The sequence below is a fragment of the Limanda limanda genome, chromosome 4 (genome assembly GCF_963576545.1).
Source record: "Limanda limanda chromosome 4, fLimLim1.1, whole genome shotgun sequence".
Classification (NCBI taxonomy): domain Eukaryota; kingdom Metazoa; phylum Chordata; class Actinopteri; order Pleuronectiformes; family Pleuronectidae; genus Limanda; species Limanda limanda.
Window position 1 is genome coordinate 24,193,870 of NC_083639.1, and position 27,815 is coordinate 24,221,684.

The window sequence follows — 27,815 nt, forward strand, 5'->3', positions numbered from 1 at the left end:
GAAACCAGAACTCTTTGTATATATTCCCATACACGTAACAAAAGCACATTCTATACCTGCTCTATACCAGGAGCCTGCGTGACACCAAGCGTCATCTAAAAGCGATTTAATATCCTTATTTACTAACAACAAAGTAGTAAATAGAAAACATTCAATTAAAGGAACTCAAGGTGCAACCATATATCCTTGGTCTGATTGATTTGATCTTGAGTTCTTAAAGAAAGAACATGTGTATAAGCATAGACCCTTGTTTTTACAAGTAGAAAAAGGCGCAGATGTTGTACTGCTGCATGTAGACCCTCTCCAATTGCTTCACGTAAGCACTTTTTCTGCCCAGTGATTTATATAGCATCATTAAAGTCCCTCTTCTGGCTAAACTGGTCCAATATTCTCACATTATTCCTGGATGGTGACATTTCTTAATGCTAATAAATGAGGGATATTCATTCTTGCTCACATGCCCAGAGGAAACCAATTGTCTTCTCTTTGTGTGTGTGTGTGTGTGTATGTGTGTGTATGTGTGTGTCTGTCTGTGTGTGAGTGTGTGTGTGTGCGTGTGCGTGTGCGTGCGTGTGTGTGTGTGTGTGTGTGTGTGGTCTGGGCTAGTCCTCTGTCATTTCACCAGCGAGCTGGGTAACTCCCCTAGCATAAGGCAGAGGGAGGAACACCAGCCGTCCTCCCACTCCTAGCTCATTACCACTCAAACAACACCACACATTTTGCGGTTTTTGTGTGTGGGTGCTCGCGCATGTCTCTTAGTGTATTTACAATGTCTCATGTGTGGCCTGGCATCTGTGTTGTGTCGACTGTCCTAGCAGGGTTTGTCCCCTGCCTTACTTCAGGTACACTTCTATATGGTCTACTACAAGAGAGGTGTGTCACCTAGTTGTACACACACCTACACAACCTACTCACATGTATGTACTGTATATGTGTCCTGGTACTGTGTAGTGCCTGCTCCTACAGTTTGTCCTTGAGCACAGCAGTGGGACATTTGCTGAAAGCAGATCTTTAAGGCCGGCAGAGGAAACACAGAAGAGGAGGAGGGTGAAGGACAGCAGGGGGAAAAACGCAAAGAGGAGAATGGGAGCAGAAAACAAAAAAGACAAACAGACACACAGAGAAACAGAGCACATGCGTACTACATATCTTGTTCTTAATGCTGCCATCCTACCTGAGTGAGTTAGAGATGGAAATTAAATCATGTACACCTCTATAATTCTGGACCTCACAACATACAGCCACACAACACACAAGTGATATTGTAGATTGGAAACCTGAACAAAACCTGTACAGCAGCTCAACCACATGAGTCATTTTCCTTCCAGTCCCCCCTCCCTGTGCTAATTTAGTCCATTTAGCTGTGGCTCAGCCTAGATCACCTTCCTTCTGCGACTGATTTTTTCCCATCAGCCATTATAGTGCATTTACTTTTGGGTGTATGAATGAATGGCAGCCTCACATTTAGTGAGCCAGGATGATGGATAGATGCGTGGAGTCAGAAAACACAGAGGAATAGTGTTTAAGCGTTATTGGAGCTACACCCCAACATTTTTTAAACTGAGTTTCATCCAGTACACTGTGATAATAATATAAATAAAATGATCAATATCCCTTCCATCTCTCAAGTCCAGTGACCTGACCCATACTCATACGATTAATTAAAAACAAGATACACAGTCACTCACTGTGAAACTCATCCACACTGTGCTCATGCAGAACATGCATGACATCTGGTCAGATTTCTTTCTCCACATAAGATATTGTCCCATTTCACCAAAGACTGGCTCAGTCAGTTTGTTCTTGTCATGGATGTTATGCAAAGTGACAGAAAGATAACCCATTTTTTGTTGTTATCTGTCCACGTGTCCAGAGACACTCCCCTACCTCACTTTTACCAGCTTTTTAGTCTATGAGAAGATCTTGAGACAGTTTCCATGATATTCACCAATGCTTTATTATAATGTAATTGTACAATGTAACCCAAATTTAAACCATAATCTCTGCAGTCCTTCCTGGTTCTGCTGTGATAACAGCCATGTGCGAACAAGGTCCATAGTGTAGGATGTAGGAGGATCTACGTCTTAGAAGTGGAATATAATATTCATAATGATGTTTTCATTAATGTTTATCACACAAAACTAAGCATCACTCTGTTTTTTTACCTTAGAATTAGCCCATTATGTTTTCACGTTTTTATTTTACCTGAAGGCTAGCATAGATTTTCCTATATGCTTTGAAATATGAAAGTGAGGTGTTCTGTGTTACAATCTGCAGCCTCACCGCTATAGGGCAATAAATGTTCTTTGTCTTTAAAACCCCTTAATCCCAACAAGGTCTTTCAGTTGTAGGGCCTGAACAGTTTGTGCAAAGTTAAGCTCATAACATGCTGGCCCTGTCTCTGTACTGGACTGAGATTGTTATCTTTCAACTCCAGTTCAGAGATCAAACAAACATTTCCAAGTTGTCAGACCTTTCGTTTTAAAATAGAATATAACACATCAGACAAATTCAAGGTCAAAGGGTGATAAAAAATAATGATAGGTTTATGTGGGATTTAGAACAAGAAATCATAAGAAAGCCCAAAAGACCTTGGCTGACAAAATTGAGCAAAGGAATTTCTGCCTTTTGACATTTGCTCCTAAAGAGTCTACCCTTCACTCTCTGGGTAGAGATGAGAAGTATTGAAAAAGCTAGGCTGCACTCTGCCCCTTCCTAATTTCCTGAATCACTATCTGACATTGGCACTTCCAGTATATGCTATTAACAGGGAGAAACTTTTAAGACCATTTTTTTCGTGGTAACCAAGAGTTGAGCAAGAATGTATTCAATATTTCTTTTGTAAAATACAATTATAATAACATACACACGTTTCTGATTAGGTTATCTTATAAAGACTTATGTGAAATAAACAGTGGGACTATTTGCAGTCTGAACATTTTAAGCGTCGATATTTCAGTGAAAGCTTTGTTAACAAATTAAGTAAATAATGATGCATAAACTACAACTGATAAAATAATAGGGAGAGGAGGACAAGTTTTGTTCATTCAGTATATATGTAAAGTAATGTTGTAAATAATTAAGTGTAACCTCACAATATGTTTGTACTTACCTTGCAACATCTATTGTTAAGTGATACTGTGAATCAACGAGCATGATGTGTTCTCAGTATGATCACAAAGCTACATGGACGCATTCTACAACCTGCAACCCCTGTGTGCAACAATGCATTGTTACAGAAGCTGTTGTATTTGGTTCTGTTCTACTTAATGAGATTCCAATCAAGATCCAAAGCACATACTGCGTATGGTGATACAGCCTATTGGCATACACATACTGTATATCACAGAACCTTAGAGGCCATTCATATGTGAATAGTTGCTGTATGGAAAACGTCAGATATGCCGCATCCATCCATTCATCCAAGGTACCCAGGAGGTTGTGCTATTGTCATGGCTGTCATTACTAGGCAACCAAAACTGCTGGTCCAATTAGTAATTAGTCGAAACGTAGGGGTTCAAAGATGAGGACTCAATGGATGAAGACCAGTTTACCTTCTTCTCTATCTCTCTATTTCAGCTGTGTATGCATTCATGTCCAGGATTTCTTTATTAAAAGAACAGTCCTTTTGTTTGGGATTTGCCTTTTCTGGTGAAGAGAATTATTACATTTACTCTTTTTATTTGTGCTTTTTGTTTTTGTATTTTGTAAAATGATGTTATGACCATGCTTTAATATCACATGCATATTATTTCTTAATCAAATTTAGTGATTTAACATCACAGTATCTTACAAATGGGTCAAATATCAATACAATTTTACTTTTAGATGTTTTGATTAAGCTCTTTTGTGTAGCTTAAAATTGTTAAAATGACTTTAGTAAAAGAATAACTGCAATCAGAATGAGCTTTTTCTTTTCTCTGAACATGATTTTGTGCACATGTTCTATTAGTTTAGATATTCAGTTGCTGAATGAGGTCCCTGAATAGCACAGAATGCATAAATAACTATTTCACTAAAAGATACAAGTACAGTATCAAGTAGTTTGAGCAAAGCAAATGAGAAGTGACACTCAATTTACAGTCCTTTTTTAAATTAAGAGGTTGCCAGTTTTAAAACAATGACAGAGTTGATGATGTATAGCAAACAGACGAGCTGTGCTCTGCAAAGGAAAAAAACGAACACGAGCACTGAAGGGTTTGGCTTTTGATAAACTCTATAAACATTTAACTGCACTCGACTATGAATAGTCTAAAGCAGAATTTGCCACCATAATATTGGTACATTTCTAGTTCCAGCGAATCCATCCCAGTAAAAAACCTTGCATATGACCCACAATCAAGACCAATTCATAGATCAACCTTGATCAACATGCTGCATGGCCGGTGGCATCTTTTACTCCTGCTGTTGGACTCAGAGTTATTAGAGAGAGAAAGAGAGAGTGGTCCTCTGTGGGTTTTATGTGTGTCAGGCACCCCCTAGACTCCATCACTCACTGCCACCCGGGGTTCTCCCCTGTGTGTACGTGTGTGTGTGTGTGTGTGTGTGTGTGTGTGTGTGTGTGTGTGTGAGTGTGAGATGGCCGCTTATCTTTGATGAAAGCTGTAAGAGGATCTGTTCATCACCCAACCAGACACACTGGGCTACAAAACCCTTTCAGTTGAGTTACACACAGGGAATATTAGAAGTCGCTTAAAGTGGCCCATTGGTCCGGTGTAGCAATTCTGCTACAACACAAGAGTGTGTAGGGAGACACATGCGCACCCAAACACACACACACACACACACACACACACACACACACACACACACACACACACACACACACACACACACACACACACACATGCATACGTATAGTTCATGTGGCGAAAGAATCATGGATAAGACAAGCTTTATCAAAGAATCTGTCAAGATTAGGGTTGCAAAATACGGGAATATTCAAAGTTGGAAATTTTTTATGGGAATTAACGGGAATTAACGGGAATATACAGGAATTAATGGGAATAAACGGGAATATACGGGAATTAACGGGAATAAACGGGAATATACGGGAATTAACGGGAATAAACTGGAAATGTTGTGGGTAATTTATACTAACTGTATTTAACTTGTCATATACAGACATAAATATAAACTTTTTTTTTTTTGTCATAGGCTGATTTGAGCCCTGAGGAAACTTTGGGCACTTGACTATATGCTTCTGCATCGTTGTGTCATTCTTAACATAGGTCTTTGCACAGTATTTGCAAATGTACACAGCCTTTCCTTCTACATTGGACGGGGTGACATGCCTCCACACATGAGATAGTACATGTGGCATTGTTCTGTAGAATAAGATGAGAAAAAAGTTTGTGAAAAACGCTAATGCAATGCCAGAGATATAAATAGTTAGCCAAACAATTGGAATCGTCTGTAAACATATTTTACAATTGATGGATACATGTATGGAAATAGGCTGGATGAACAGATGAACAATCCTCAATCAGCATGCTAATATGTTTTCCCCAGTAATATCATCGAAACTTACCTGACTAGTCCTGCACTCTACAGCAGGTCTCAATAGCCCTGCTGTAGAGTGAAGGATGCTGGAAGTTATCTGTGCATGTGATGGAAGAATGCACAGTGGAGGGTTGAAATCCAACGTGCAGCGTGTGCTGCATTCCATACATCTTTAAAATAGAGTTTTGAATGATGTTTTTATTGCTCAGCGTATAATTTGCGTATTTATTTATTTATTATTTATTTATTTATAATTCCCAAAATTCCCAAGCTAAACTTCCCATGGAAAGTTTCCGGAAAGTTTCCGGAAATTTACCGGAAACTTTCCGCCCCTTTGCAACCCTAGTCAAGATTAATGAAAATATGGTGGAAGCCACAGATACACTCAGTGATGTTGTGGGGGGTAAACCAATGTAAACACTGTTTACGTAGCTTTTAAAATACAAAAATAAAAATGCTCTCCCGTCTCCTCAGCGTACAGCCGTCACTGCTGACACACTGGCAAAGTCCAGTCTCTTTTGCAAACTGACCGAGTTGCTGTATGAACGGTTCCATGTAATGCAGCATCTCATCAAACAGGAAATAGACATACGGTGGACTTTCCCTTTTAACATCTGTTCCTCTGATATGAGACGCTGTAACTTAGGGAAAATTAGTAGCTTCTTTATAGGAACCATCAACTCCATCGCTTAGTTACTCGACCAGAACAATGGCTTGTTCACATGTTGTATCTTGTTTAGAGAAATAGCGTGGGAAAATGAGAGATTGTGGTTTTATAAACGGCTTTGTTGGTACATGTCAGTTTTATCGTTGCATAATTTACCATATGTAATTTTTAAATGCAATTAATGAGAAGAGAGTGTTATTATCTGAGCCTTTTAAAGCCTTATTGTTGCTTAGTTATAGTCACTGTGTTCTTTGTATCTGAGTTAGTCAGGACCAAGCCTTGTTATATCAGCAAAAGCACAGGTTTATATGAACAATGGCTGCATCCTATTTACAGTAAGCATCCCATGCCTGTAAGGATGCTTGGATAAGAGCTGGGCACTTTAAGTGATTATTCATGTTAACAGTTTCACCTGTTCTACTACATGCAATTGTTTTTAAAAAAAACTACAACGAAAGAGGACAGGTTTGTAGCCAAGCTATCAAGGAAGGTCACGTTAACTGGAATAGCATTTGAAATTTAGCATCAATCTAAATAATACCACTGTGTATGTAAAATTGTGTATTAGGTCTTGATGGTTACAAATCCTTTGTATGTTATATGTAAAATACTATGATATACAACAAGGTGTGGGGGCCTTCTGTGGCTTCAGGAGAGAGAGAGGCTTGTCCACTCACCAGACTGCATAATGAAGTGTCCTTGGGTGAGATAGTGAACCCCAAAATGTCTCCCTGATGACAGAATGTGATTGGTACTGACAGTGTATGTGTGGCCTGTACTGTATAGCCCCTCTTCTTCTTTGTTCTCCTGTGTTGCTGATTGGCTAGAGACTTATTTATAGAGGCCCACCGCTGTGTAAGAACTCTGGATTGAAGCATACACACAGAACAGACAAATTGGCTAAATTTGACTAAATGTTTATCTGTTTGATGTAAAATCAATGACAAGAATGACCAGCATAATATGTCTAACTGATGCTCATGTGAATACGATTAATACGTTTTAACATGTTGACTGACAGTGAGTTACACCAGTCAGTTTGTGTGCTAGCCTCACTTAAACAGTTTTGGATTCATATGGTATTTCACATATTTTTGTTGTTTTGCATCTATGGTGAAGGGTTTGCTTTGAGTTCATTACCATGCCATTATTCTGTCTGTTTTTAATTGGTATTCAGATGAACCATATGACACATACACACATGAACGCACATAAACAAAGGTCACGGCTCACTGGGCCCAGGGAGATATCATCTATTGAATATGCTTTCCCTGCATTGAGGTTATTCACTGTTTGACTTCTAAATTATTTCTCTGTGTGTTTTACTACTGTGTGTATGTGTGTGTGTGTGTGTGTGTGTGTGTGTGTATGTGTATGAGTGTGTGTGAGTGTGCGTGTGCGTGTGCGTGTGCGTGTGTGTGTGTGTGTGTGTGTGTGTGTGTGTGTGTGTGTGCGTATGAGTGTGTGTGTGTGACTAATGGCTTTAGTAATGCTAAGCCACAAGGGGCTCAACTGCAGGTTATGAATAGAAAAACTCAACTGCAGCTCTTTATGAGCAAGGTAATCAATTTGGTTCCACAAGGCACGTGAGCTCTATTCTCAATCAACCCATGTTCATCATCAAATTACCTTACACATTTGCATACTATGATACAGTGTTTGGAATAATCATCATGGGCTTTGTTGGATAGTAATACATTTCTCTCTCTTACAGTAAACAGCAAATAGTGTACTGTAACAAATTGCTGTCTAAAATACTGTACAGTTATACTACAATTACACTGACGATAGTATGTGGACACAGAATGTTCCGCACCACATGTGATTTTTGCACGTGCATTTCAATCAATTTGCTGCTTAAACAGCCTCCACTCTCCTTTGAAGACTCTCCACTGGATGATAGAACCTGGCTGCAGGGACTCGCTCCCATCCAGACACAAGAGCATTAGTGAGGTCCAACAGTGACGTTGAGTGATAAGGTCTGACTCACAGTCAGCAATCCATCTCATTCCAAATGGGTTGGATGGTATAAAGGTCTGGATTTAGGTCCGCAGACAAGTTCCTCCACGCCAGAGGTGTAGTGTTATTTGTTAAAGTACCAGGTTGCACCTATAATGATCGAAGTTTGAATCAAGCAATGCGCCTGAATATCATTATGACCATTCCTTTTGTTTTTATTGTCTCTCATTCATCCCATATGATTAAGAGGTGATTGGATCTTTAAGATAAATGCACATGAATTTCAACCAGATTATGAAAGCGTCATATGTTTGATTTTCTAACTTGAAGCACAGTGGGTGAGCATGTTCCACACCTAACAGGAGCTGGCTTTGTGCATGGAAGCATTGCCATGTTGAAACAGGAGACGTTTTACCCAAGCAAGTGGCCAGCAGGACTAGAGGCCAGTCACCAAAACACTGAGGGTGTGGAGTTATTTGTCAAATTAAAAGGTTACATGGTAAACAACACTTCATGCAAATGTTTCACTTTGAAAACCTATTAGCATTAATTCCCTTTGAGCTGCTGAAATGCTTTTGATGTGAGAACACTGTTAGAAAGTGGTGCGTTTCTTTGATGGCAACCTAACAGCTATTGCAAAATGGCTAAATGTAAGCAAAGCTGTGAATAATATTACGAATGAAATATAAGAGAAGACAATAGAATTAATCTGTGGAGCACCTGGAGTCATCAGGCCTTCAGGTAAACACGGAGGACCTTTGCACAGCAAACAGCTTCAACAGCAGATTGGAATGGGAACAGATCAGAAAACAGAAAGGGATCTTACTTTATGAAAAAACATACAGTATGTAGAGGATGACGAGAGCCTTTGTCTAATGTAAACCGGTTTCATAGTTGCGAATTCATGGTAATGATCAGATATTTTAGATATGAAATCAAACAGTGTCCCTGTTGCTGAGAAACCTCAGTGGTCAAATAGAGACACCCAGTGGTCAGGAGCAGCCGGTGCAGGGCTCATCCTCTGACTGGAGAGAGTTGTATATTGTTGAATTCATTAGAGAAACATACAATTTGTACGTGTTTACTTGTGTGTGTGTATTTGATGCCTGTTCATGTGTATAGCAGTTCTCTGTGCCAGTGTTTTAAACATTTTATGTAGGCAGAGGCCAGCTATTCAGATGTGTGTGCACTAGATTGTGTTATGTTGTGTGTGTGTGTGTATGTGTGTTTGTGCGCTTGTGTGTGCTGATGACTCAGAGCAATATTAATAACACATCATGAATACAACTCATGCTCACATAACTCTCTATCTCTCTCTCTCCGTCTCCTCCTCTCTGAGTGTATTTAAAAGATAAGCTGAGCTGATGTATTTAGCCATTAAATTATCTGTTCTTTTCTCCCTTTAATTATTATTGCTTTATTCGTCATTTACTTTAACCCTTGCTTCTGTGTCTTCCCTCACTTTTTTCCATCTTGTGTTTATCCTTTCCTTCCTTTCTTTCTCCTTATTTCCTTATTTTCTCCCTTATTGGTCGCATTGACTCTTCCCTTCCTTTTAAATGTCTTCCTTACTGTTTTCCTTCATTTCTGACGTTCCACTTCCCCCCTAAATATCCTCCTTCTTTAAACACTTCCACCCACTTCCGCCCTCCCCCTCCATCCTCGATCATTTGTCTGCCCTTTCCCTTCTTTTTGTATCTCTTATCTTACTGCCTTTCCTTCCCCTCTTTTTCTTTTTTCCAAACTTCCCTCCTGCTCACCTTCTTTCTATTTTTTTTTTTGCATCCTTCTCCCAGTGTGCAGCAGCGCTCCCATCAACATGAAGGTGCAGCATGTGAACAGCAGCGCTCTTGTGGTCCGCTGGGCGCGCCCAGAGATCACCTACCACCCGCCCATCCTCCACTTCCTGGTGTCCTACAGCTGGACCACCCACGACGACAGCTACGAGGAGACGCACCTCACAGACCCTAAGCACAAACTGGTGAGATGGAATCCTACGATTACTCCCTTAGATGTGACTAAACAAACGCATGACTTGAAAACATATCGTATATACACTTTTAGATACATCAGGAACAAAGCAGGTCTGGGTCAGGTATGAGGGATCGAAGGTTATAACAGAAAGAATACGTGAGTGGATTTGTCTTGTGTGGTGTTTGTTGCAATGTTGCATATAAGCAGATGATTCCTTTGAAAAGGCCAGTGCTGACTTACAGTATGTTGCCTTCAGGTGCTCTAATGTTGACTTGTACTTGTTGTTGTGTGATGAGATCTACTGAGGGAAAATAAATCCCACAATACAAACAACCAGCACTTGCTGGACTCAGTGTATATTAAGATAAATGTGCAAGCTGTGCTTTATTCTATAAATCCTACCTGACCCAGTCTCCTGCCGAGTGCCTAACAAAATAGAATATTGCATTAATTTCACACTGATTGCAACATTTTTATTTTTTATATTTTATTGTGAGACCACAGATAGATCTCACTGTAAATATTAACAACCAAGTAAAAAACAGGACAGTATCCCCATTTAGTTAGTTGGAGTTTATTGTATGTTAAAATCAGTAAAAAAAAGGACTAAAAAATAGACAAAATAGCTAAAAACATTTAGTGATTACAGTGTGTCGTGATGAAGAAGAGAAAACAGGATATCAAAGTCCTGAGCCTAGTCCACCCAACCAACCAATGGCATCTGTGTGGTAGAAGAACGTCACACTGCCTAGGCTGAAAAAAGCATATACTGCCAGGGAACACATAGCGTTTAGCAAGTCAAATTAGTAGGACCAAAATATATATTTTCTAGGCTGCAGTCACAACAGATGTGTCAGTAACCAAAATAAAAATCTGATAAAATTAACTTGTGTGAATAAACGGCAGCGCTCAAATCCCCTTTAGACAAGCAAAGATGCCAATACTCCACACAGTGTCCCCAATGTGTCAGCATCCACAACAATACAATAACCCAGTTCCATAATGCTGCGTCTTTGGTATGGAGCAGCTTCAGCCAGTGTGCAGTCATACGTGTAATACGCCCATTGCTTACTGTGAGTATGTCAAATGTGTAAGACACATTTATCACATTACTTATATACCTATATATTCATATAGTCTCTTATCATATTGAGAAACTCTACAGCTGTAGTAATTCACCGGCCATACAGAGATGTTCTATATTCACAGAGCTACTAGGGTGAAACATCCACAGCCCTGGATTCTGTGAAGCTAATGTGAGTTTGACACGTGCAGTAGAGATCAGTGTATTTGTTGCAAAAAACTCTCCTTCTGTTTCCCCAGCCAGTGTGTTGCTCAGGAACATGGACTACTCCATTGTAGTTTCTGTGCAAAGTGTGGACAAGGGGGGGAAAAGGGGAAAGATTACAACTAGTAACAATTCTCCCAGTGTACATGTGATATTAGGATAGACCTGCAGCAAATTTGACATATCCTTATCACACAGCCTTTCCTGGGGAAAGTAGATGGCAGACATTTCACTGAATAATATATTTCCCAAACCACTGAAGAGATTTTAATGGGAAACAAAGAGAGGAAGGACTGAGTTTACAATAACACTTGGAACAACAAATCAAACACTGTAAATGTATATGTGTATACAAATTTACATTAAAGTACGCTTATAGAAGAGTTGGGGATATAAATAAAAGCATGTCTCTAAAAATAGTATATGTCAGTTAACAGACCCTTTCATTTGATGTTGAGTTAAGAACCGTTTTATTGTTAGATAACAGTTAAAGTTATGCTTGTTATTGTGTCCTAATCCTCGACTAGAGGTGCTCATCACATCTGTATTCGGAAGCTTTGCAGGACTCAAAAGACCCAATTTAGTGACAGCAAATTCCTGATTCCAGATGATCGTGAAGGCAAAGTGCAGTTAGACATTTTTGTCCACTGTTGCTTTTTTCCCTCCCACTTCCTTGCTCCTTTCCCTGCTGATGCATTACCGGCTGAAAATACACCAGCCGCTGCTCAGGCCTACAGCCATCTGATGTTTGGTTAACTTGATTAATGGACTCTGATTTACCCTTATCACTGTGAGGCCCTGTACATAACATGGACATATTTTTTTAACGTGTAGTATATTTCCATCTGTCCAGATGAATTTCTCATTAGACAGTGAAAGTGCTTTGAATGGAGCCTATGTCAACTTTATTTGATGTAATTATAAATCATTATGAGCATATTACGGACTATCAGATGCAGTTGCTCTGGGGAATGTATATGTGTGTGTGTGTGTGTGTTTCATTGCAGAGATACAGAGGGTTTTACATCATCAAAACTGTGAGTGTGAGGGGCAGTGACAAATCTAATAACTTCTTTTGGAACAAAACTGTTTTGATACATATAAAATCAGCACTGATTGCATCATTAAGATATTAGTTTTTTGTTCAACAGGGGCTCACATGTGGCTTTGGCAAAGTACGAAGTATTAATAGGAAATCTGTCAGCCGAGAAGTTAATAATGTAGTTCAAAATTTGTGTGGGGAGAGAAGTTTTTGAGCACTAATACAGACACACACACACACACACACACACACACACCAACACACACACACACACAAAGCAAGCAATATCCTCCATCAGTTTCATTACAAATGGTCTCATCAGGGGCCAAAATGAGCTATGAGAGAAGGCTGTGGAGCGGACAGGAGGCTTCATTCCCTTACATTGTGGTGTGCCGGTCAGCTCGCAGAATACTAATGCTAAGCTGGAGGCGATGCAGGGCTGCCAGCCTGTGCAAAAAAGCATGACCTTGGGCCAGTGGTTGTGTGGAAAAACCGGATTTGCTGCACAAGAAAAAGGATCTGAGTGCCCCCTGGCTGTGGAAGTGTGCACAATCTGCTTTCTGAACTGGGAATCTGCCATGATGAGAGATGGAGGGAAAGAGGTGGGAAGTGTTTTATCCTCTCATCATTAACTCAAGAGACCACCCCCCCCCCCCCACACACACACACACACACACACACACAGCCTTCTTCATCTTTCTCCACATGTCTTCTCTCCCCAGTTCCCTGTTCCCACACACCATTGTTTCCCCCTCCCTCTCTCTGTCAGCCCTTTGATTCTGCTCTTATTCCTCATCCTCCCCTGATGCCTCTATATCTAGGTCACAACAGGGACTTACATGGCTTTAGGATCCCCAAATTCTACACACACATGTCCCCCTTGTCACAATCAATGACCAATCCCCTAGCAATGAGATACTGTGGACTGGACTTTTTTTTGGTCCATACCACTTGTGAAAAAGCTTGGAAAGCCAGTAAGGGAAACAACAAATTACTGGGTTTAACAGGGCAGAACTGGCATCAGTCGAAGAGTGGGGGTGTGGTAAAATCGATAAAAAAAAGCACCATAATATGAAAAAAGACATTAGTGTAATGGCATAAATGGTCATAATGATCATTTCATGCATTAGCCATCTGGAGTCAATGGTAATTTAATGCAGTCTTTCATAGAGGATATGTATATAAGCCGTGGATTTGTTGGAATGTCAGTGGCCTCATGTTGGTCTCCTGAGCCGACAAGGTTGTTGAAAAAAGAAGAAGCTTGAACATAACTAATACAAATCAAATAGAAAGCAGAGGAGTATATTGTGTGTGTGTGATAATACTGCAAATTAATAGTAGGCAAGTTAGGACATAACTGTATTAAATATAATGGTTAAAACAATTAAAATGGTGAATGGGTCTCTTTCTTTCTGGCCTCTAACAGATGAATTATAGTCTGTGTTTTTCTATAGTCACTGAGATGATTTACAAAAATTCTGATGTTGCTTTAAAAGTGGAACATTTTTAGGACCACAATCCCATTAAAGTTACAATGGAAGCTTTTAGGAACCAACCAGCTTGGTGAAAATGATTTCATGGGGGTGCATTTTGCAAATGTGGGACATTATGATGTCATGTGACATCAAATTTCCCCGGAAGTATATGTCAGACTACTGACCAGGTGTTTCAGGAGCTTCAGTGTTTTCTAGTGGGCTTTTAAAGTTTGCAGACTTTTTACATACTCAAAAAACTAAAATATTAAATACTGTCACTGAAAAGCTCCTTATGCCAACTTGTTAATTTACCGCCGGCTAACTAACTTAGCTGTCTTCGGTGTATAATATTATGTCATTCTTAACTGTTAGAATGACGTATGCTTGTTTACACAAAATGGTAAAAACTATGTGTTGAGCAGTTCTGTAAAGAGACACTGACGAGATTCCATACTCTCCACACATCCCGGGGCTTTAGTGTTGATGTCACTGTACATCAAACAGAAGAGACACAGCAAAACCTCTCTGGTTCACTCGATCTATGCCCCCCCCTGTGTGTGAGAGCAGAAGCACCCAGGTCTAACGGCAGTCACTGGCACGTCAGAGTTTCTGTTCATTCCCATGGTTAATTTGTGATGATAATATCTTTTCTCTCTGAATACATCACAAGATTCAAGATTCCAGATTTTTATTGTCAAATGCACAGAGATAACATGAAGCAGTCACTGTCAATTAAATACTTGGGTCACAGGCTCTCTTTAAGCAATGCTCAGTAATTTCAACCCAAAAAAATAAAATCAAAATAGAAATAGTATAAAATAGAATAAAAAAGAATAAAATAGAATAACAATTAAATAGAATATCAAAAATTTAAAATGGAAAATAAAATATATATATCTAAATATATACCTTTACAGATGAATGTTCAATTTGTGCAGTAGTGCAAATATTAAAATATGCTTGTTATGGTGCTGGTGCAAATATGCAAATATTCCAGGGTGCTGGTTTGGTGGCAATTGACAGCAAAGATACGAAAACTTTACAATTAACCACTTTGACTTTGAAAACTAAAATTTGTTTGTTTTCACTGAAGATGCTACATGTTTGATTGTGTAGATCATTTCACTCAGTATATTTACAGCCTGGAGCTGTTCACTGTACACATCTGCAGTTGTCAGGATTGACCACAACTTTCCATTGAAGGGTGAAAAATGCCTGCTCTCTCAGACTGTCTCCATTGAGGCTCGGAATGAGAACGAAACAATGTTGAATCCTCGGCAGAGAAACTGGGACGTGACCACTGGGATTCCCCGTGTTGGATTTGGTGGGATATCTGCGAGATTACTACATGACATAAATGAGATGTGTGGAGCTATCCTGGCATCACACAGTGTTTGACGAAGCAATAGACTTAGAGCTGCTAATGTATAATGAGATATTGGCATGTTTGGGCATATTGCAAAGGACTGTGAGGGAATAGGGAAAATAAAATATTACGACAATCCTGGTGAAAAGTACACAGTGTTGAATGAGTTGTTTTACAGCCAGTAAACATTTATGGGAGGGGTTATCTTAACACTATATTTTTTCTCTCCACAGACTGACTTGTGGCTAATCTCAAATTCCTTAAAGACGCACTTATCTATTTATTATTTACTATCGGTCACCATGGACCAAAGCTTTTGTTTAGTGGCTGTGATCAATCGAGCCAATTACCTGTTAACACAATCAGAAAACACAATTATCATTGTCATTGGATTGTTGGCCATCTGATCAATACAATCAAATATTAATTCTTTACATTTTGCCCCAGCTCTTTTAAAAAGTAAATGCTTCATCATGTTTAGCACCGTGTAGCCAGTTACATCACCTGTGGTCTGTATTTAGAGCTATTCTAGTCTTGATGACCACTCAGAGCACTTTACAGTAGAGTTTTTGCCACTAACCCATTCACACACATATTCAGTGTAACCATGTGCAGCAATTTCTCTATGAGAAGGTACATTTGTGGTCTTGGTATTTTGCTCAAAGACACTTCGGCATGCGGAATGGGGAAGACTGGGATTGAATGAGTGAAAGTCTGATGAAAGAAACAATTTCCTATATGTATGTTTTCTACAAGGATAAGGAACAAAACATGGAGGAATGTACAGGATTATTATTAGATTATTTTCTAGTAAGAGTTGTACATTTGATATTTATAAATGTATCTTTAATTTGTTGAATATAATACACACTATCACATTAGTAAAGGTTGTATTCTTAATTTGATAATGAGTTATTAGTTACTAAAAATACCGTTTATCTAATTGATAGTGAACTGCAGTCTATAGTTTACTAATGTGCATATAAAGAAAATGATGATATAATGAGATGCTGTAGTGGATAGAGTTGCTGGTTAAATGTCTCCTCCTGACTGATTTTTCCTCGTATGACTATAAAACTGAGGAGGCTATATTTTCCAATGTCCTACAGCATCATTTCAATTGTAACTCAGTGTGATTCTGATTACTAGTGATAAAAGAGTGCATGAAATTTCTGCCCGACTCAGCGACTCTAATATTCCATTAAAATAAGGCTGTAGCAAGGCTGCTGCAATTGATCTCTTACTGGTTCTAAGATTAATCTTACATTGTCGCCCCTTTATGTGGTAGAGATGGATGGTGGTGAGGACTGCAAGTGCATGATATTTGTATTTTTTTGCTGGACCAAAGTGTCATGAGATCTTTAACTGGTTTATTTAGTAGAGGAATTTTTCTCAATGAGAGGACACTTTATGAGATTGGATCGTTTGGCAGAAACCCCAGTGCTGGCTCAGATGTTTTCTGTTTAACAGGGTGATGGTCAGTTTGTGGAGGTGAGCTGATGTGGTTAGAGAGGACAGGCTGCCGGCCCCCATGCTGAGCCACTCAAGGATAGAGAGGGGAGTGCAAGCATGTCCGTTGAGGAGGCTTTTTGTGTTGCTAATACCATAAAGAGCAGCTTTTCTAATGCATCTTTTTTTCACTTGACAAAGGAACTGGATCATGGGATTTTACTAGGGATGTGGGGAAAAATCGATTCAGTTACAAATCGCGATTCTTGTGACTGACGATTTTAAATCGATATGCTGCCTCCCAAATCGATTTAAAAAAAAAAAAAAAAAAAAAACATATTTATTGGTTTATACCGGGGGGGATATATTGGGGGAGCAACATCACCCCAGAGCATGTTGACCAGCTCTTGTTTTTGCACAAGAATCTAAACATACCCAAGCACTAGCTTTGTATCGGCTACATGCAAACAACAATAGCCTACTTTTTGTTTATTTCAATGTTTATATTTTAAGTAAACTTTTATTCATTCTATTTAATTCATCTTTTATTTATTGTTTAAAAGTAGCCTAAGTGGCATACATTTCTTAATCTGTCAGTTTGTGTGCAGTTGACAGGGGCTATACAATAATAGGGCACATTTTTATTTATTTTCTCTATTGGCTGCCCGGCAGTCATTAAGTTAATGTTAATATTTGAAATAAAACTTGTAAAGCTCTAAGTGAATTTGACTGTGTTGTATTTGAAGGAATGATTCAACAAGTCCAGTATTTAAAAAAAAAAAATAACCAAAAAAAATCCCAGGAAATCGTAATATCGAATCGCAATACTTACAGAATCGCAATACCCACAGAAATCGCAATACTTACAGAATCGCAATACCCACAGAAATCGCAATACATATCGTATCGCCACCTAAGTATCGTGATAGTATCGTATCAGGAGGTCCCTGTCGATTCCCGTCCCTAGATTTTACCTGAGCCCCCTCCATCTGCAGTGAACTACAACTGAGACCTCTCAGCTCACTGTCTGGTGGATTTGACAGCGAAATTATTATTATTATTATTTGGAACAAACAGCTAAGATGAAAGTTCCGACACAGAATGAGAGGGTGGTACATTATCAGTTTTTGGACAGCAGCAGATTGAATGTGAGGCGAACTGTCTGGACTAAAAGGCTGGTGGGAAATACGACTGTGTGGGGATGAGGAGGCCTTTGTGACCTTCACTGTGGCTTCACCAGGAGAGCAACACATTTCACTGTCCTTCCACACACCAGGCTCACACACTGGAGCTGCCAATCCCTTTTGTTCTGCACTATTTTAAATGTGCTGTGCTGTTATAGATTTTGTTTTTTTAATGAGCACCAGTCTCAGTTTTTGGGACATTTAAGGGGAAAATTGATGGATTGCCCAATTCCAAATCCTGATTTGTTTCCCTCCTCCTTTGTGTGTTATTCATGGGTTATCCAGTCCCCCTCGATGTGGATTTCTGACCCCCCTGTTCATCTCAGGATTGAGAAACCATTCCAGTTGCATGCACAGAATGTGAGTTTGAAAGGTAGTTTATAAATGTTCAAGGTTTGTATGTAACTATCCTGAGAAAAAAAACTTCCAATTAAAATTTAGAATGTTTTAATCTATTCTTAATCTTAATCAGAGATTTAACTTTCTGTCCTGTGTTTTGTGTGTGTGTGTGTGTGTGTGTGTTTGTGTGTGTGTGTGTGTGTGTGTGTGTGTGTGTGTGTGTTTGTGTGTTATCCAGGAGGCTGTAATTTCTCCTGTCTCCCCGGATGTACTGTACCTGTTTCGAGTCCAAGCCGTTTGCATGAATGACATGCGCAGTGACTTCAGCCAGAGCATGCTTTTCAGAGGTAACACACACACACACACACACAAATTCCAACACAAACATGAATCATGCTCATGAATTTCTGCCTTTATGTCATGTTTTCATTATCAGTGTCTCCGCCACATGAGCATTAGTATTTCTTTCATGTGCACAGCCTTCTTTTAACAGGCCTATCATATTGTCTTGTATCGTATAGAACCATAATCGGGCAGCAAAGATTCCTTTGATCATAATATCACAAAGAATCTAATATCAATAGCTGCAGGCTAAAGAAAAACAACAGAGGAGAGAAAAAAAATACTCTGAAATGGAGAGAGATGTATTTATTTCATCTAACTAAATTCTGTTTATTGTTTTCCTCATTCACTATTCAAAGACCACGTATATTATGCCATGCTGTAATTAATGTTCTTACAGTGCACTTATGGAAGTCTGTGACACCTCCCAAAGTCAAGTGTTGCCTCACTCACCCAGTTTCTCCCTGTATTTCAGCAAACACCACAAGGATCTTTGAAGGAACAAGGATTGTGAAAACCGGGATGGTAAGTTTGAATCACAACTATTGTCTTTGCACCTTTTATCCAGCAGAGAGCAGTGTTTGTATTAGCATTCTTCTTTCCTGTGGGCCTTTCTTCACTTACTACATATTTTATTTATTGCCATTAGACCAGTCTATAATTTTGATTTGGTCTATTAGGGATAGGAATCCATAATTTAATTACTTATTCTGCACACATTTCACATGACTCAAAATTAATAGGTTTTAAGTGACCTGAAGGGATCCTGCATGTCAGTGGCTCCAAACCATTTGAAGCTGTAATTTGTAATCCTCAGTATGTTACAGAACAGAGACCAGCTTGCTTGACTATTATTCATTCTTATTCAACGAACCTTGTATCTTAGATTGTTTGTAATTTTACAGGTTACTTAAATGATAAAACATTTTTTTTAAAGTGCAAGTATCTGGTGACTAGACAGCCATTAAAAACGTTGAAATATCTTAAATTGGTCATACACTGTGAGACTTTAGAAATGTTGTTGTTGAAATGCAATGCACAAACAGGGTAAATCATTTGAGATCTGAGCCAAAGCTTACTACTGACTTACTACTTACTACAGTTTTGTAAAAGGAAAGTAAACTACATTTTAGGCTACCTTATTGCAAATTGATGACTAGCTATACACTCTGATTACTGCACTGTAAGAACCCCTGTAGCTTCTGTTTGTTTCTTTCTTGTTGTGTAACTGCTTCCAGCCATGAGTGTCATATCTTTCTATTATGTTTTACTATTTCACGCAGACACAGTAACTCACACGATTCAGAAATCACTTCAAAATTGTGCTTTAATTGCTGCTGTCCCATAACAATGTTGTAACATAACTTTTAACAAACTGAGGATCAAACCTTTAACTACTCCTTTAAATACAGGTTAACACTCTTTAAAATGTTAGATTTGACTGAGGTGAAAAAAATATTTCAAATTCTAATCAGTTGCATTTTTCTCCTTTAGCCGACGGTCTCTCCAGCCTCCTCAGCCGACATGGCACCCATTTCCTCTGGCTCATCCACCTGGACCTCCTCAGGCATCCCCTTCTCTTTTGTCTCCATGGCGACAGGCATCGGTCCCTCCTCCAGCGGTAGTCAGGCCACAGTAGCGTCCGTGGTGACCAGCACTTTACTGGCCGGGCTGGGTTTCAGTGGTGGTGTCATCTCTTCCTTCCCCAGCTCTGTTTGGCCAAGCAGAGCACTGAGGCATAATCCCACCTCCAATCGCCAAACCGCCGAACCCACTGAGCCCGGCAAGGATACCGCCACCTCTGCCTCCGCTGTCACATCGTCTGCTGCCAACGATTGCGGTGAGACTAGTGGTGAGGACAGGGAGAACAGCAAGGGTCAAGAAGAGGATGGAGAGATGGAAGGAGAGGACAAGGATGAAGAGGATGAGGAAGAAGAGAAAGACGAGAAGAAGACGAAAAAGAAGAAGAAGGGATCAAGACTAGAAGGCAAAGCAGGGAGGAAGGCCAGTCATATAGTGGTGAATGAGCCACTGGGCAAGACATCGGAGTCCACCGCAAAGGAGAAAAAACAGACTGAACCAGATCCAACTAAAATGACACCTTGTGTAGAAAGACAACCAGAGGCTTGTTCACACAGTCCACGTAACTCTGACGCCACTACCATTGCAGAGGCAGCCAATGAAACAGCAGCACTCACTACCCCCAAGGAGCCGGCACGAACATTGAGACCCAGAGCAGGGAGAGGAAAGAAGCACTGGTCTTTCTCCATCCACACTGGTGAGTCTGCTAAGTGCTTAAACTGTATGTAAACATCACCTGTGATACTTTGTAGAGCAAGAACAGAAAAGTGGGAATTAGAGAATAAAGTGCAGAATTATCCATTTTCTGTTCCTTTTACTAATGTGACCAAAACATTCCAACTTTTGAGTGTTTTTTTCTCTAAAAATGTCCTCAGTCTCTTTTTGGAATCCCAAGTACCTTCTTACATAAACATAACATCAAATAAATGAGTAAGGTCTACAGTGAGCATTCAGGAAGCCTTCAGTTTCTCTGAAAATCTGCCTCTATCAAATACTCTATAGTCAGGAATGCATCGAGGCAGACGATTTGAAAGAATCCTTACAAGTGAAATAATTTACTGTTGGATGTTTATGATCACCAAGGCCCTTATATTTGCACATGTTCCAAAAGTAATAGGGTGTTCAATTTTTCATATCAGTTCTGATTTTAGGAGGGAACACGAATATGTAGAAGACTGGCAGCTCTGATCATTATTTTATTCTAACCAGTGTAATCCCCTTAGAAGTGTGAGGTCATTGGTAATGCAGTTTGTAAAGGGCTTTGGAAGTTTGTCATTGAATTAATGAAGTCAAAGCATTGACTCTAATTCAGTAATAACCCCGCAGTAAGTCAAATTACCATGATGGACAACTATTTCAAAATAAGAATGGACTCAGAGAGATGCTATATCACTGCTGCACACAGTCTTAAATATTCATATATATGCTACACTGAAAAAAAGTGGGACAATTTTAACACAGCTAAATCTTCATGAAAATTTGCAAAATTGTAATTATTATAATCCTTAAAGAGGTAGGGATTGATAATGCCACTAATGGTACTAAGATCAGACGTGCATGAATACATAAAGAAGGACCACTCACACAATTAAAGTTGAAATAAAGATTATCTTGCTGGCCTGCTGCAGTGACACACTCATTCTGGTATGGTGAGATTATGATGCTACATTGCTGTTTCGGAACCAGTTGGTCCAGTATAGGCCTACCATCGACAAACATGGAGGAGGCAGGTTCAACGACCACTACTGCTGTTAGCCACCTACATCTTTACTGTGTGTGGTCAAGCTTTATTTTACTGCAATCCAATCACCTAAAATACTTTTTTATGCGAGGTTTAAATGACATGTGAGCTCAAAACTCTGTTCTTTATATGAGAATCAACTATTCAATTAATAGGGCGGGGAGTTGATGGTCCATGTTATCTGGAGTGTGTGTGCAGTGTGTGTGTACTTTGCTGCCAGCAGAAAATGTGTAGAGCTGAAAAAGTGTCTGGTATCTTTGTGGGTGAACAGCGATGGCTAATGTTAGCTGATCATGAATAATTTGTTCGCCTCACAGTACTGTAAAGCTTCCGCCACATATCAGACTATTTGGAAATATAATACTGCTTCAGTCAGTCAGATCTTACATTGCTTATTGTGTTTTTTTTTGTGCTGTACCACAGACGTTAGAGACAGGGGGGTGAGACATTGACTGAGAGAGAGAGAGAGAGAGAGGACATAATCTATTATAATCTATCATTGTGTTATTTCAATGATTCTTACTATGCAATCAGAATATAAGATGAATGAACCTAGTGATTGTGAGTGCTCAGCAGAACTCTGAACACTTTAAAATCACAAACTTAATCTTATATGTTGAGTGGAATTTATCGGTTTGAACTTGTAAACAGTGCAGTTTAGAACAGGGGTTTTCAACCGGGCCCCCTGGTGGTCTGCGACGGCATTGCAGGGGTCCGCGAAATTCGATTTGATATTTCAACACATTTCCAGATTACTCTTGAATATCGTGAAAAATATCCAAAATAAGAAAAAATGTTTAAAATAATATATAGGTGATGAGGGGAATCTTGAAACCGGCTTGGGGCTAGAAACTGCCAGTAGTTTTCCCCTGTCCATGCGTGTTAAAGGTAGATGTAGAAGAGCGTTTGAACTAGGTAGAAAAACTCTCAGGAGCTCTTGGAGATGTAGTTTGTATGATGGGAATTTTTATTTTCCCAAAAAGATGACCAAAAGGGCAGAATTAATAATGAAAATATTAAATAAAATAAAAGAGTGAAAAACAAATACTTTGTAATGAGAAAAATAAATTGGCATAATAGCCAAAACAATTGATTGCAATAACAGTCAACTTTACCACGTTCGCTGGTTGAGAAACAATTTCTTAGGAGAGTTCTAAGACTTTCATCTATCCAGTAGCAGTTCTCTTGACAGAATGAATAGACACAGAGATACAGTACAATACAAACTGCGTTTTAATTTTGTTTTCAATTCTTAAGCACTGAAAATCAACCGTTTTGTTGTTTTTTACACAGATTTTTCTAGATTTGTTTGAGGTTTTTAAATAAAACCAACATGCAAATCCAAATGTTAAAACTTCTTCAATCTACATGCATGCACGCACACACGCACGTAGGCACATCAGTGGGCCGCGGATTACTTTCTAGTCAGAATGGTGGTCCCTGGGACAAAACCAGTTGAAAACCCCTGGTTTAGAAGATAAAGATAAATGCTTCGCTGAAGACAATATTCTCTACATTAGTTCCCTGTTCTGACATCAACACACATCACACCTCAAATTCAACTGCAGACATGGTGTCTACCCTTGGGCAGTGCCTCTGCCCAGTTGACAGGCAGGCAGTCTAGCATGATGTAGTGTGGCATGTTGGGTTGGCACATTAGGAAGCTCTTCCCCTCATGAAGCAGGTCTGCCATCAGAGGACAGTTTCATTTACATAGGTTCTGAAAGGCCTGATTTTAGTGCCAATCATTAAAAACAATCACAAAGAGTGTCTTATTATGTACAAACATTTCATGATGATGAGCTCAGGCATTATATCCAAAAGACACTTCATCAGTGGTGAGCAGCAGCCTCAGACTAATAACAACCCCCCTATAGAAATACAGTTTTGATGTTATGTTATATTCATGATCATCTGTCACTGTCTAATGTGTCGTGATTTGACAAACTGTGGGGGTAAGGAATTTTAAAAGCATGAGATGCAACTAAATGTTTGTCCTCATGTCTCATAACAAATAGATATGTTTTCTTTTTGCATTTTATCCAATATCCTGTTTATCCTGTTTAATAAATGTTGACCCTGTTTGGCCCTCGACGTACTGCCAGTTTATAATTTTTGCCCTCTGTGATTTTGGCCTCTTTCAAAACTCAGATTTTTCCGACCCTCACTTCAAACCAAGTGGTATAGAAATTTCCCAAAATGCCTTGCGAATCACAAGCAACAGAGACCCAAAAGTGTAGTTAACGGCATAAATAAGGATTTAAAAATTATGATAATGATTGTAATACCTTAGTTTATCATTTTTTTCACAACAACCTCAATAATTAATTTTTTTTCCTCTGTTTTATCTGAGTTTAATAAGAGAAAAATGCGGGTTTAGTTAATTGATTACATTACAATTCATTACTTTGATGTGCACAGTTAACTCATCATTCATTTGCACAAATTGGAATCGATCTGGAAATAGGATTTAAACTGCTCTAGTCTCTGTTCTAAAAAATGTAATGTGACCTTTAAGTCACCATGGTCCTAATCTTATATCTTGAGAGTGAACTTGTTTATAACCCTCATCCTCTTAGTAATGTTATGGAAGTGGTTATTTGATAGTAAAGTCAGATGACTTGCAGTTTATCTGGGGGCCTCACAGTGGGGACCATGATTCAGCTGCCTGTGAACTGAAAACAGAAAATGAAGCAAAACCTCTTTGCTTTCGATTTCCAAATGTCCTGCCCTCTTTTCTTTACTGCTCCTGCATCCCTCTATTTCTCTATTTTCTTTACTCTCTTCCTCTCTTCTTTTACTCCATTTTCTCTTTTCCCCTCCCCACCCTTCCTCTCTCTCTCTCTCTCTTACTCCCCCCTCCACCACCTCATCCTCCCTGCCTCTCCTTCTCGTCTTGCTCTGATCTGAGTGCTGGCCTACTTTCAGACACGGCGAAAAAGAGATGAGGCTTGGAGGCCAGATTCAGCTGTAGGGGGAAAAAAACAACCTCTGCTCCATTTTTAAGTCACGTGTGTGTGTGTGTGTGTGCGTGTGCGTGTGTGTGTGTGTGTGTGTGTGTGTGTGATTGTGATTGTGTGTGTGTGTGTTGACGCACGTGCGTTAGAGCGTGCATGTATCTCACTGCACATTAGTGACTGGCTGAAATTTGTGCATGTGTGTTATGTGTTTTCATGCTGCTGGTGAGGTTTTTTTTAAATTTTATTTTGGCAGAGCGCCGAAATCATAAGACAAATGCGGATGGGGAAAGAGAGGCATTTCAGTTTGTCTCTCTGTGCATCTGTGTGTGCGTGTGGATATAAGGGAGGAGATGCAGAGTTAGTGAGGATGCCAGCCAGCTGTGGTGCAGTGCCGGGGCCCGGCCTGCTGTAATGTTTGGCTCCGGGCAGAGCTGCAGATTGAAGGCCATGGGGGCCGGCGTCAGCTCCAGCAACGTCACGGCTGCAGCAGCTGAACTGGGTAGGTGGGGATGGTGGTGGTGTTGTGAACGTAAAGTAAATTGGATGAAGCAAATTATCTCAAATTATCTATTATTAGAGCTATGTGTTGTTTTGATGCTGTTACCTGGCTGCACATATTCCCACAGTGTGCATAGTGTGCAGAGATCAGGGCAGGGGGTCTGTTTACTGGGGATTGGACTGGCAGTCTGTTCTTCTTTATTTTAACATCCTCCTGTTTTAGTCAGATGAAGTTAAAGGAGCAGCGTCTTGTCATAAGCGTGTTGGCTTTCTCACTCAGCATGAGCTATCGAACAGCACCATCCCATTGAGTCCTCTGTAGTGATACAGTGGTGTTTAGCCTAGCTTAGCAAATAAGAGTTGACCCAAAAATGAACAGTGAAGAGCTAAGTGAACAGGAAATTGAAAACAACATGGCCGGACACGTGTCCATCAAACTTCTTCCAGTATAAAATTAGGAACATGGAGAAAGCAAAATGTTTCTCAAAGATGTCCGACTTTTATCAGAGCATCTTTTTCCAGCTGTAAGTTGCGATTCATTTCCTTGGTGAATTGTATTGTTTGCAGTCATGTTGACCTTTTTTAATTACGTTTGCTTGTTTTGTCAACTGGGTTCAGTTTTGTGTTTATTGGTGGCTGTCTCCACTGGTTTGTGAAGTAATGGACAAATTGGGGCCCTGTATTAAAAAGGTTGGCATCTTCTTCCTATATGGTTGGTAACATATATCCATGAAAAATATGGCCACAAAAAGGTAGCAAGGCCCAACTGGATACAAATCTCCAAACATATACACGTGTACCTCTTCCTTTATAAGCTGCTATCACAGCATGTCGACTAACACTAACTGATTGTTTAGTCCAACAGAAAATACATAGACACAAAATGGGTGGATGAATAAGTGAATAAATGAAAACTCGTTCTGACTTCTGACTTTTAAGTTATGGAGTAGGGACTCAGATAAAGGCAGCAAATTGTAAACTGTTAGCACAGCCCCATTATAAGTGAAATAAATAATACAAAATCCACCTTCCAACAACTTTAAAGCTGTCAGAAGACATTTCCTAAAATGTCAGAATATTCCTTTACAGAAGATAGCCTATGGTATATAATTTAAGCTCTGTTCTCATGCTGACATTTAATCATAACCTAAAAGCATTGCTGTGTCCATGAACAGCAGATTTGCAGTTTTACAGGTTTTGAAGACTGCCGGCTTGCGGCTGCTCTCACACTCACTAACCGCAAATGCAACTTGTCTCACATAGCGACCAGATATTACACATTGCTGGTGACTGCTTCTTGGTGTGTGCTGCCCAATTCCACCTCTGTAAAATCTGCAGAAATAATAATAATAATAATAAAGAAGAGAGAATGAATTGAGTGATATAACGAATTGTGCTCTCATTGGCAGATGTGTAAAGAAATTATGCAAAGGTCAACTGATGTTTGTTTCAACACTTGATCAATAGCATACAATTCAAAAACCTTTACATTTTCTGGAGGTTATTTTACTTCCGTAATTATACATTATACATTTTTCTTGTTTAATATTTCTTTGTGTATATGTTTAAGTCCCATCTTAGATTGTGAAAGAAAATGTCCATTTGCAGATTTTAATGTGGAAGTGATGATAAAATGAATGTACATTGTCTTATACTTGGGACTTGACATGGGTTCATTTTTTCTAATGAAACATCTCTGGCGACCTTGATTACCTGTCTTTTCAATAAACCTGCTCACACAAAAGGAGATAAGTGTTAATTGATTTTACTTTATCATACGTTGTCTTCTAAATGGCTTTCATCTCTTCTGCCTTCTTCTGAGTCAAATTCCTCAATCTGCCTCTCCTCCCACAAGTACTCTTCCCACACAATTCCTGTAGAATTTATTTCTTTCGTCCATTAATTTCTCCATCTTTTTTCCCCAGATCGTCCCAGAGTTGCGACCAATCTGACTGGCCATGTAAATCCAGGTCCTGGGGTAGCTCTGGGCCGTGTGGAGTGGCTGGCACCTTTGTTGATGGTCTCAGCTCTAACCTTCCTCTGCCTTGTCCTCCTGCTGGCTGTGCTTGTCTACTGGAGGTTAGTACTATCGCACCATCACTTGCACTACTCTTGAGCTGCAGGTCTAGATGTTGGAAAGGTGGGTATAAGGTTTCTGATGTAGCATTGGTTGCATATGCATCATTACTGAGTTTGGTACATTAATAGATATTAAAATTGTATATAAATGGTAAATGGTCTGTATTTTTATAGCGCTTTTCTAGTCTTCATGACCACTTAAAGCGCACTGATCTTTGTATCATTAATATTTAATTGGGTTGATTGATTTAAACCAAACAACTCTAACAGAAAGTCTAACCTGCCTTTATCCTTTGTCAGTCAGGCCTATTTTGCCTGTGGCTATAATCACTGTCAGGCACGTTACTGAGAATTATTACTTATTACAGT

The 27,815-nt window shown here is 39.4% G+C and overlaps 1 protein-coding gene across 1 annotated transcript in view; it reads left to right on the forward strand.

Moving 5' to 3' along the window:
* The window catches only part of ptprga (protein tyrosine phosphatase receptor type Ga), a 352,902-nt gene that overhangs the window by 296,728 nt on the left and 28,359 nt on the right, over positions 1–27,815 (forward strand). Inside the window, exons 9-13 of the mRNA XM_061070454.1 lie at positions 9,925–10,109; positions 18,484–18,592; positions 19,063–19,112; positions 20,082–20,865; positions 27,293–27,446. Coding sequence (XP_060926437.1) covers positions 9,925–10,109; positions 18,484–18,592; positions 19,063–19,112; positions 20,082–20,865; positions 27,293–27,446 — 1,282 coding nt within the window. The remainder of the gene's footprint in view (positions 1–9,924; positions 10,110–18,483; positions 18,593–19,062; positions 19,113–20,081; positions 20,866–27,292; positions 27,447–27,815) is intronic.